This window comes from Dama dama, chromosome 3, assembly GCF_033118175.1.
Source record: "Dama dama isolate Ldn47 chromosome 3, ASM3311817v1, whole genome shotgun sequence".
Classification (NCBI taxonomy): domain Eukaryota; kingdom Metazoa; phylum Chordata; class Mammalia; order Artiodactyla; family Cervidae; genus Dama; species Dama dama.
The window spans coordinates 48713392-48725964 of record NC_083683.1 but is presented as its reverse complement, the minus strand read 5'-3'; the positions used below and the strand labels follow the sequence as shown (position 1 = coordinate 48725964).

General features: G+C 41.2%; 1 protein-coding gene across 3 annotated transcripts in view; it reads right to left on the bottom strand.

Moving 5' to 3' along the window:
• The window catches only part of RPAP3 (RNA polymerase II associated protein 3), a 35214-nt gene extending 27402 nt beyond the window's left edge, over positions 1-7812 (bottom strand). Inside the window, exons 1-3 of one of the 3 annotated variants that reach the window (XM_061129242.1) lie at positions 7740-7812; positions 3209-3392; positions 2227-2367 (exon numbers count right to left, since the gene is read on the bottom strand). In XM_061129242.1, the coding sequence (XP_060985225.1) occupies positions 2227-2367; positions 3209-3361 (294 nt within the window). In that variant the 5' untranslated portion in view covers positions 3362-3392; positions 7740-7812. Of the gene's footprint in view, positions 1-2226; positions 2368-3208; positions 3393-5171; positions 5283-7739 lie in introns of those variants that run through there. The other 2 variants (XM_061129236.1, XM_061129251.1) reach the window with 2 other exon arrangements.
• Between the last annotated feature and the right edge of the window lie 4761 nt (positions 7813-12573).

The following is a 12573-nucleotide window of genomic DNA, read 5'->3' as shown; positions in this document are numbered from 1 at the left end:
CTTTACCACTAGCGTCACCATATATAATAAAAGAATGATTTTTAGTAAGAATTTTTTTTTTTTTTGCCATGCCATGTGGCTTGCAAAAACTCAATTCCCCAGCCAGGAACCGAACCTGGGCCACAGCAGTGGAAGCTCAGAATCCCAGGCCACCAGGGTATGCCTGAGTAAGAAATTTTAAACCAGTGAGAATTAAAGAGTTCATTAAAGCTCATATAAACAAAAATTTTATTACATAAATAAAATCCTTTCTGTCTTTTACAAGTTATTACTATTCTAAACAATTTATGTAAGAAAAAAACTTGATAAATTTTAAAATGAAATAAGATCTATGCTTAGTTTCATTAAATAAATGAATATTAAAAGACGGGACTGAGTTACTTTCCTTGCAGTCCAGTGACTCCACGCTTCCACTGCTGGGGTCAGGGAACTGAGATCCTGCCTGTTGCACAGCGCAGCCAAAAAAATTTAAAAAACAACAAAATAAACAAAACAAAAAGATGGACTGAAATGCAGCTATGGGTTTTAGCATAAAGATTCTAGAAATAGCGCCCAAAAAAAAGAAAAAAATAAGAATAGAAATACCACCAGCCTACCAATATGAAAGCCAAGACCGTCCAACCCTCCTACACTGACACATGTAGAAAACTAACGGCAGCAGAACGCCAAGGCCACTGCTCACATCTGAACTAGCTTGGAGTGGTAAGTAAACAGCAATATCTTTTACAGATACAATAAAATGACAATGTCAAACAGTGCAGTTCAATCATGAGCGCACGGGCCACACAAAGCAGTTCAATCAATATCTGTTGAATGAATAAACCACCTCTCTAAGAAATCATCTGACACTGGGCCTTTCAGGAAAGGGCATTATAAGCACATATCAATTTATGAAAAGAATAAGGCTACATAAGAAGGGGTAAAGTCACAAAAAATGAATGGTTCCATATTTGGAAAACCATTTGGCAGTATCTTCTAATGCCAATGCACATATAAACTATGACAGAGGCACAGTACCGATGGTAAATAATTCTCCAACTACGCTGTGTCTCATGTGCAGGAGACCAGAAGCATGCAAAACCCCAGTCTAGAAAGGTGAAGCCTACCTTCCTGAGATTAAGATGGCCCTACTTTTACTGTCACACAGCCCTAACCTAAGACCAGACCCAAAGGCATTCTCTAAACCATTATTCAACAGGTTCTTCAGCCTATTAAAAAAAAAAAAAAGATATTGGTAGAGTCTTTCTTTTCTTGTATTATTACTGTCTCAGAATTCTAGCTGTTTAGGGGGTTAGAGATGGTGAGGAGGAAGGAGGTGGGTGCAACTATGAATGGATAGCATAAAAGAGATCTTTCTCGTGATGCAATGGTGGTTATCCAAATCTACAGGTCATAAAATGCCACAGAACTATACACACATCATACCAATGTCAATTTCCTGGTTTTGATACTGGACTACAGGTAAACAGAGCTTTCCTGGTGGCTCAGGCAGTAAAGAATCTGCCAGCAATGCAGGAGACCCAGGTTCAATCCCTAGGCTGGGAAGATCCCCTAGAGAAGGAAATGGCAACCCATTCCAGTATTCTTGCCTGGAGAATTCCATGGACAGAGGAGCTCAGTGGGCTACAATCCATGGGGGTCACAAAGAGTTGGACAAAACTGAGCAACTAAAATATATAGTTAAATGAGATGTAATAATTAGAGGAAACTGGGTGAAGAGTTCACTAAACCTCTATGCACTATTGCTGTTTTTTAGTTGCTAAATTGTGTCCTACTCTTTTGCAACCCCATGAATGGTAGTCCGCCAGGCTTCTCTGTCCATGGGATTTCCCAGGCAAGAATACTGGAGTGGGCTGCACTTCCTTCTCCAGGGGATCTTCCTGACCCAGGGATCAAACTCGCATCCCCTGAACTGTAGGCGGACTCATTACCACTGAGCCACCAGGGAAGCCCCTTCTACGTACTATCCACGCAAATAAAAAGAAAAAACAGGAAGAAAAGAATCCAGCTGTTTTAACCATTATTCACTGAAAGAGGGCCACAGGAGAAAAGGAAAGTTAATTGAACAGCTATGTATTTACGTTTTTATTCCACACAAAATAGTCTATAAGAGAAAGACACAGGCCCTAAGAACTTTACATTGTTTTTCATTTAGTCCATGACTTTCAACTAACTCCAAGAAAATTTTACTCAAAGACTAAAAAGCACATAGTCAGATTAACTTACCACATCAAGTTTTGCCCATGCCTCATAATCATAAGATTTTATCCTGTTTTTTGTGTTTTCATCTTTGGTTTTTTTAGATGACTCTTTAACTTTGCCTTTCTTCTTTTTCCTAAAATTCCCATTTCGAATAGGAGGTAAATTCTAGAAAGGGAAAACAACACGTTTTGAGGCAGCTCTGTTACTTTTCTGTGTAACTAGTGATGTTTAAAACTCTCACTGAAGGATGTTTTCAAGTAAAAGTAATTTTAGTTTAGTTTTCAAATGGTTAGAAATACCAATTCATTCATTTCTAATGATAAACTTATCCCTGAAAAATTTAATTCATCCTTTAACAAATACTGAACATTGTTCAGTTATAAGAAAAATATTACCCAGAAATTTTAATGATACACTTAATTTGCAATCCTAAATTCAAAATTAAAAAACTGCTTGATCTTCAGCCTTAATACAATGATTTAGCAACAGTACAATGGCAAACCAAACTGCCTCCACATTATAAACAGTATGAAAAAGTTGTCCACATCTGAATGCACTGTCCTAAGAAAACTGTTTGGTTGAGTCTAGGTACTCTCTGTGTTTAGGGCAATACTGTTATGTTAATATATCATTAAGTGTATAATTATATATGATATATATACAAGCCTGCCTATTTTATGATGCTATTCATTTACCTTAAGAATTATCACATGGTCTTCCTCTCAGTAACTATGGACTAAGCCTTAAAAATGTCCTAATATATTGATAGTTAATACAATTATTACAAAGACTTTTGGTGCTTAAGAGAAAATCCCTGGGAACCAGCAAATAGAACAAAGACTCTTAAGAGTAGAATTTTTCAAAATACTGACAGAAAGTAAATCTCTTTAATCAGCATTTCCACAAAACACTTTAAACTTTAAACACTTTAAAGTGCTTTACTTTAAAATAAATAAATGAAGAGTTTCCCTGGATGCTAAAGTTGGAATTTAATTAAGAAATTTACCTCTTCAGGAACACCATTCTGTCTTCTAAGTTCCATATCCTTTTGTTTAATATCTTTCTCCCAGTTTTCTAAATCCCTCATAAAGTCTTGTAACTCTTCTGCATTTTGTTTCACTTGCAGTTGTAATTCAATTGCTTTACTTGTCGAAGCCATTATGGCCTGCAGAGTTTTGACCGACCAATCTCTAAAAAGAATTAAATAAAATTATTTGTTTTATTCTTTTTTTTTTTGAAACCTAGCTAATTAATGATTTTTACCTCTTCATAAATGGCCAAGATACATGTAAAGAAAGGAACTTAAAATGATGCAGAAGAAAATATCAGTATATTATGTTTTAAATGAGTCAATCAACGTTTGCTGAATAATCAAATGTAAAATAAACAGAAAACTGTGGGCATCCATGCAATGTGAATGAAAGGCAATATGGAGGAAATTACTGAAATTAGCAAATAGCCTATGGTAGCAGATTGGCTGCACATCTCTAGAGTTTATAAATTTAACCAAATACCTCCTTTACTCCTTTTCCTTTCAACATTTATTGAACTTTGGCTGGTGGCTCAGACAGTAAAGCATCTGCCTACAGTGCAGGAGACCTGGGTTCAATCCCTGGGTCGGGAAGATCCCCCGGAGAAGGAAATGGCAACCCACTCCAGTATTCTTGCCTGGAAAAATCCCATGGATGGGGAACCTGGTGGGTTACAGTCCATGGGGTCACGAAGACTTGAACACAACTGAGTGACTTCACTTTGGCTATGTGTTAAGCCCTATATTAAGATTTAGGGATGCAAAAACAAGACAATGTCCCTTCTCAAGTGGAAAATATATCAAGGTACTGAATAACAAAATATTATGCTAGGGAGGACTTCTCAACCTTGGGACCACTGACATTTTGGGCCAGATAATTCTTTGTTGTAGGTCAGCTGTCCTGTGCAATTGTAGGATGGTTGGCAGCATCCCCAGCCTCTGCTAGCTAGATGTCAGTATTACTCCTTTCCCACTGGACTATGACAACCAGAAATGTCTTCAGACATTATCAAATGTCCCCTGGGAAGCATAATAACCCCTGGTTGAGAACCACTGTGCTAGAGGTATGTACAGATGCTACAGAACTGACCACAAAGGACAGGTATAAATCAGATGGTAGGGTGGTAGGTTTAAGCAAAGAGTCACTAGAGCTGCTGCAATTTTGCCATGTTTCAAAAGGGGCCAGTCAAGTGATTTAATGTGGAGGAGTGGGCAGGCAGAATGAGGGAGTAGGAAGGAGAGGACGGAAGAGAGGGCTAAGGAGGAGGATGGGACAGACTGTGAAATGCCAGGCCATGAGATGTGACCAATGATCTGAAAGCCACAGGAAACATTAAGGTGGTAAAATAAAAGGGACATGATAATTCATTAGACTGAGAAGTTGGGGAGCAGAGAAGGACTCAAAGTCTTAGATTTCTGGTTTGGGAGCCTGGTAAGATAAGTAATACCATTTTGAGTCAGGAATCATAATTTCAAAAGGAAAAGAGGTTTCAGGATGGCAGAACAAGCGTGAAGATAGATTTTTTCAGTTTGGCATAAATTGATGTTGAGCTCTTATGAGATGTCAGGACACAGTAAGCAGTTACTGAGGCCTAGAAATGTAAATTCAGGTGTCACTAGCATAATGGCAGAAGAGATTTGGACATGTTTAATTACTGTGACAGTATGGGGGAGGGAAGTGAAGGGGTCTACACAATATTAATATCTAGGGAACAGAGAAACAGAGGAAAACAACAGAATGGGAAAGACTAGAGATCTCTTCAAGAAAATTAGAGATACCAAGGGAACATTTCATGCAAAGATGGGCTCAATAAAAGACAGAAATGGTATGGACCTAACAGAAGCAGAAGATATTAAGAAGAGGTGGCAAGAATGCACAGAAGAATTATACAAAAAAGATCTTCACGACCCAGATAATCACGATGGTGTGATTACTCACCTAGAGCCAGACATCCTGGAATGTGAAGTCAAGTGGGCCTCAGAAAGCATCACTACAAACAAAGCTAGTGGAGGTGATGGAATTCCAGTTGAGCTATTTCAAATCCTGAAAGATGATGCTGTGAAAGTGCTGTACTCAATATGCCAGCAAATTTGGAAAATTCAGCAGTGGCCACAGGACTAGAAAAGGTCAGTTTTCATTCCAATCCCAAATAAAGGCAATGCCAAAGAATGCTCAAACTACCGCACAACTGCACTCATCTCACATGCTAGTAAAGTAATGCTCAAAATTCTCCAAGCCAGGCTTCAGCAATACGTGAACGGTGAATTTCCAGATGTTCAAGCTGGTTTTAGAAAAGGCAGAGGAACCAGAGATCAAATTGCCAATATCCACTGGATCATCGAAAAAGCAAGAGACTTCCAGAAAAACATCTATTTCTGCTTTATTGACTATGCCAAGGCCTTTGACTATGTGGATCACAATAAACTGTGGAAAATTCTTAAACAGATGGGAATACCAGACCATCCGACCTGCCTCTTGAGAAACCTGTATGCAGGTCAGGAAGCAACAGTTAGAACTGGACATGGACTAACAGACTGGTTCCAAATAGGAAAAGGAGTTCGTCAAGGCTATATATTGTCACCCTGCTTATTTAACTTATATGCAGAGTACATCATGAGAAACGCTGGGCTGGAAGAAACACAAGCTGGAATCAAGATTGCCAGGAGAAATATCGATAACCTCAAATATGCAGACGACACCACCCTCTGGCAGAAAGTGAAGAGGAACTAAAAAGCCTCTTGATGAAAGTGAAAGAGGAGAGTGAAAAAAAGTTGGCTTAAAGCTCAACATTCAGAAAACTAAGATCATGGCATCTGGTCCCATCACTTCGTGGGAAATAGATGGGGAGACAGTGGAAACAGTGTCAGACTTTATTTTGGGGGGCTCCAAAATCACTGCAGATGGTGATTGCAGCCATGAAATTAAAAGATGCTTACTCCTTGGAAGGAAAGTTATGACCAATCTAGATAGCATATTTAAAATCAGAGACATTACTTTGCTAACAAAGATCCGTCTAGTCAAGGCTATGGTTTTCCAGTAGTCATGTATGGATGTGAGAGTTGGACGGTGAAGAAAGCTGAGTGCCGAAGAATTGATGCTTTTGAACTGTGGTGTTGGAGAAGACTCTTGAGAGTCCCTTGGACTGCAAGAAGATACAATGAGTCCATCCTAAAGGAGATCAGTTCTGGGTGTTCATTGGAAGGACTGATGTTGAAGCTGAAACTCCAATACTCTGGCCACCTCATGCGAAGAGTTGACTCACTGGAAAAGACCCTAATGCTAGGAAGGATTGGGGGCAGGAGGAGAAGGGGACGATAGAGGATAAGATGGCTGGATGGCATCACCGACTCGATGGACATGGGTTTGAGTAAACTCCAGGAGTTGGTGATGGACAGGGAGGCCTGGCGTGCTGCGATTCATGGGGTCACAAAGAGTTGGACACGACTGATCGACTGAACTGAACTGAACTGAAACTGAGGAAGAAATGCCAACACTAAAAATCAGGCAGTGGCATCTCGAGAGCTGGAAGGAAAACCTGGAGTTACTGTCACAGAAGAGAATTTTCATGAGTTCAAGAAGGCCACAGAGGTCATATGTGTGAAATAAAATACACTGTATTCAGTCATATAAAGATTATTTAGAGTTCAAATAGGCCATTTTTTAAAGGAGAGAAGTAAAATGAGCTGAATAAGTGAGATTACATGGAGATTAGTATTTCATCTTTGATAACCTAAAATTGTTGAGGAGCTGAAAAACGAAGTTAAAGAAGATATAGGAGAGTAGATGAGTGATGAGGCAAGGTCCCCGAATATGGGGAGGTGGAGGAGGTTAAGATGGGAGAGATATTAGAGATTAGAAAAGGGATTCTCCTAAAAGATGTTTGCAACCGCAGATACGTCTTCTGACCCCTTAGCCTTGCCTCAGGAACTAAACTTAAGCTTTTTTCAGGCAGTGCACACTATGTATATCTCATTAAAAACCAAAACTAGTACAATGCTTTGCCGAGGGGCTCAAAAACGTAAATAAAAGCGCAAGTCACTGAGATACGTGGGAGGTAGAAACCTGTTCCATTTAACCCATCATCTTTCCGCTACCACGGAACCTGCGTCCAGGCTGGCAACCAGAAACTTCCAGCGCCTGAAGGTATCACTTTCATACCCAATATGCGGCCGAGCACGGTACACCCACGACTAAGTGGGGCGGGCCCCACGCAGGTCTTCTCGGGAGAATGGATCCGCGATCCTGGACCACCGCAAATCACCGAAGGCCCAGAGCAGTTGGGGTCGAGGGACCGAGGACTGCCCAGATTGCTCCGGGCCAGCCCCTCCCGAAACGCGCTCCCGGGAGCGCAGCTACCTGGATACCGCCGCGCCGCGCCCCCGTGCACGCCCTCGCCCTAGCCCTCTCCGCCTCACGCGGGACCACGGCAGCACGCCTTCCTCCCGCCGGGCGACCCCAAAAGCCTCCTCGCTGCCTCAGCCCGGGATAACCGCAGAGCCGGCTCACCTCACCAGGCCGTTACCAGCCCCGCTCCCACTGCGTCCGGCCGGCAGCAACTCAGCCCGGCCCCGCCTTCCTGGACTTTCCCACAAGTCCTCGCGCGCTCTCACCCCGCCCCTGGAGCCGGGACGGAGCATGCGCAGAAGGTCAGATACGCTGTGCCCTGCTTTCTCAGGCACATAACTAGAGTATCGACAGCTGTGTTAAGGCAGCATCTGCGGCTTTGCCTACTTCCAGCGTAACCATACTTCATAGTAGGTAATACCAAAAATGCAAAATCATCCTGACTTACTTTGATTCCCCAAATAATAACGCCTTGAAATATTTCCTTCGATTCTCCTCAATTTTGTGTCTAATATTTTTGCCTTTCTGTATGTAATGGTATTTTACAACCTTTGTGAGTATGATAATCATATGAGAAAGTTACCCGTTGTCTACCATGAACAGGCTATGTAAACTGGTAACTCTAGCAATTTTTTTTTAAGTTCTTATATGTGGCAAACGAGTTTTTCAGTCTGACTACCTTGCACCTTTGAGTCTGGGTCTTTCTTGGATGTGTGTCAGTATTAAGGTCACTCATTAGATTTGCCCTGGCCACAAAGAAAAAAAGATTATGAAACTGTTAATATTTCATGCTCCTAGTTCCTGAATGAGTGAGCTTTCACTTTTCATAGCAACTCAAATTAGAAAACAAAAATAATTTTAAAAGAAGCGAAACGACCTTTTTGTTGAAAGAAGCAAGGCTTTCCATTTGAAATAGCCCTTGATGAGGGATGGAACCCATGCCCCCTTCAGTGGAAGCTTGCAGTCCTAACCACTAGACCACTAGGGAAGTCCCAAAGCAACTATGTTTTTAAAAATTAATTCTGGCAGAGTCAACTGAGAGAGAAGGGGGACAGCTGGCTGCTCTAGTAAAACATCATAGATTCTTTCACACCTCTCTCTCTCTCAAGTAACATGATAATCAGTTGCTGGGCAAGTATAGAATCAAAGCCAGAGGACTTAGTCAAATAGTCTTGATGGCCCCCACCATCACCTAACCCTGAGGCTTCCACTGTCCTGCAAAAAGCTATGCCTGAATGGCAGCCTTCCCTCTGCAAGGGAGGTTGAGGGTTTTTCTTAGCAGTCATGTGCTCATCTAAAAACTAAAAATTCAGTAAATAAGGAAGAAGGAAGAGAGCATTACTGAGAGCAACCAGTACCCTTTATTAAAGGCCTTATTAAGTATTCATTGAAAGAACAGTGAATGAATAAATTAGTGCATACTGTGAGAAATCCAGGCTCACTGTAACCTGAGGAAAAGGACTGAATTCTGAAATACTGATTCTGCCACTTACTGAAAATGTGATCTGAATGTATCTGTACATTGAGGCTTAATCTAAATTAAAATGAAGATAAAAATACTACTAGAATGAAAAAGCATATGTAATCAGCCTACTTAGCCCAATTTGGGACATGGTAAGAGATTAACAAATGTTTCCTGTCCCTCCCTCCTGCAAAGGTAAAATCCAGACCCTGGGATTGAATAACTCTCCCCTGCATCTCTCCCTGTCTCCCACTTCACTACCTGGAAGACCTCTGAAGAGGTCTCTAAGGAGCACAAGTTCTAGGTATCGGGAGATAAAGGTTAAGGTTGATAGCAAGGAAGGTAAACTGCTTATCCAAGAGTAAAATGATATCTGTATAATAAGGGATTATTCATTGGGAGGACTGATGCTGAAGCTGAAGCTCCAGTACTTTGGCCACCTAATGCAAAGAGCCAACTCATTAGAAAAGACCCTGATGCTGGGAAAGATTGAAGGTAGCAGGAGAAGGGGATGATAGAGGACGAGATGGTTGGATGCTATCAGCAACTCAATGGACCTGAGTTTGAGCAAGCTCCAGGAGATGGTGAAGGACAGGGAGGCCTGGAGTGCTGCAGTTCATGGGATCACAAAGAGTCAGACATGACTGAGCAACTGAACAACAATAATAATAAGGGTGACAAGAATTATTAGAGGGAATAAGCATGTTATTTTATTTTGCTTGTCTCACAACAATGGTCATATTATCCCCATTCTGATAAGGACACTGACCTGAATAATTAAGGAATTTTCCCAAATAATCAGCAAATGATGGAAGCTGGTGAGTCACATCTGGGCAGTCTGACATCAGAGCTGGCCTCTGTGACCCCTGTCCTGCTGTCCCCAGTCTTGCTCATTTGACTGTGCGCGCTCCTGAGGAAGGGTAAGAGGAGGCCATGTTATCCACCTATACTCTGTAACTTACCTGAGGCACTCCTCAATACCTGGCATTTTCCTAGCATCTGTGGCCTAAATAACATGTTCACAGGTGAGAAGTCTCCTTGTGTCTCTCTGGCACTTCCTCCTCCCTCAGCTTGGTCAGCCTCTGCAACCACAAAAGCTGCATCCAGAGGCATCCTTAAGTTCCCTGTGTACATGGTCAAGGGGCTGGTTATCAGGGCCAGGAACCACCAGTCTCCATTTACCCCCTCATAGTCTGTGTGCAATTCTCCTTCCACTTTTTTTTTTAAGACTTTATTTTTTGAGAGTGGTTTTGAGCTTACAATAAAATTAAGATAAATGTACAGAAAGTCTCATGTCTACTCGAAGAAGGTTGTCTTTGCCCCTCCCCCTTTCCTTGGCTATAAAATTGTAGTCTACTTAGTCCTTGCAGCAGAGCTCCCTTGGCTGCATGCTTGCATCGCCTACAAGAATACTATATTAATAAATCTACATCTTGCCAAAATAAATAAATAAATGTACAGAGATTTGCATATAATCCTTGTCCCCCAATATGCATAGCCCTCTCCTTTTATCAACATCACTCACCAGAATGGAAAAAAAAATTTTTTTTAACCAAGTATGAACATACATTGACACATCATAGTCACCCAGAATCCATAATTTAGCTAAGGGTTCACTCTTGGTTCTTGTTATACAGTAGGTTTGGACAAATGACTAACAACTATATAACTATGGTTATAATACCATACAGAGTGTTTTCACTGTCCTAAAAATCCTCTGCGCTCCACATATTCATCTCTCCCCCTCAACTGCCACCCCCAACGACTACTGATCATTTTTACTGTCTCCATAGTTTTGCCCTTTCCAGAATGTCAAATAATTGAAATCATATAATATGGAGTACTCTCAGTTTGACTTCTTTCACTCAGTAATATGAATTTCAGATTCCTTACAGGGCTTGATAGCTCATTTCTTTCTAGCTCTGAGTTATATTCTGTGGTTGGATATACCACAGTCTATTCATCTGCTGAAGGACATCTTGTTTGCTTCCAAGTTTGGGCCATGGTGAATGGAACTGTTAAAAACTTCCATGCACAGGGTTTTGTGTGAGTAAAAGTTTTCAGTTCCTTTCAGAGTATAATTACCATGGAGTTCAATTGCTGGATCATATGGTAAGAATATGCTTAGTTTTGTTATAGAATTATTAAGGTATCTTCTAAAATGGCTATACCATTTTGCATTTCTACCAACAATGTCTGAGAGTTCCTGTTCCTCCACATCCTCACCAGCATTTGATGTTGTCAGTGTTCCAGATTTTGACCATTGTAACAGATGTGTAATGAAAAATGGTGTGTTTTAATTTGCACTTCCCTAATGATTCATTGGAAAAGACCCTGATGCTGGGAGGGATTGGGGGCAGGAGGAGAAGGGGACGACAGAGGGTGAGATGGCTGGATGGCATCACCAACTCGATGGGCATGAGTTTGAGTAAACTCCAGGAGTTGGTGATGGACAGAGAGGCCTGGCGTGCTGCGATTCACGGGGTCACAAAGAGTCAGACACGACTGAGTGACTGAACTGAACTGAAACTGAATAACATTTGAGGTGGAGTATCTTTTTATATGCTTGTTTGCCATCTATATATCTTCTTTGGCATGTTGATGGTTGATGTCTGTTAATGTCCTATCCTTTAATTGGTTTTTGACTTTTTGTGGTGTCTCAAGAGTTCTTTTCATGTTTTGGATAACAGTCTTTATCAAATGTGTCTTTTGCAAATATTTTCTCCCCATCTGTGACTTGTCTGCTGATTCCCCTGATATTGTCTTTCCCAAAGCAGCAGTTTTTATTTTTAATTGAAGTATAGTTGATTTACAATGTTTCAAGTCTACGGCAAAGTGATTCAGTTTTTATATATATAGACACACATATATATGTTCTTTTTCAGATTCTTTTCCTTTATAGGTTATTACAAGATACTGAATACAGTCCTCTGTGCTACACAATAGATTCTAAATTCTCAATTTATCCCTCCTCCCTCACTTCCCCCCTTGGTAACCATGTTTGTTTTCTATGTCAGACTAGAAATAGACAAAAAGAATGTGAGTCTGTTTCTGTTTTGTAAGTTAGTTCATTTGTTCTGCCTGTAGTCCGGATCCCCAATCGGGAAAGAAGACTCCTCGAGACAATGCAACTTGCAATAGGGGAATTTATTACTGACTCGAGCCAGGGCCTCCCGCCCTCACCAAGGGTGTGAGGACGAAAAGGCCCCGAGCCCCAGTTCTCTCGGGTATTTATTGGGTACAATCGGGTAGTTGGCGCAAGCGGATTGGTTACACAGTTGCAAGGCAATTTTTGTTGGCCCAATCCTTGTGGGCTTTCAGCTTTCCCCTGATAGGTTCCCTTTTTCTTGCTAGGCACATGTTGATTGGCTGGCTCCAGGTGGCCTGATAATTATGTTACTCCGGGAAACCAGGCCTACTCCTAATCTAGGCTGCCTGTCATGGCGTTAGCCGTGACAGCCTCACATTTCCCCCCTGTCTTTGTACTTTTGTAGAGGAATCTTTCTCTTCACCCTGTGAAATTGGCTGATATTG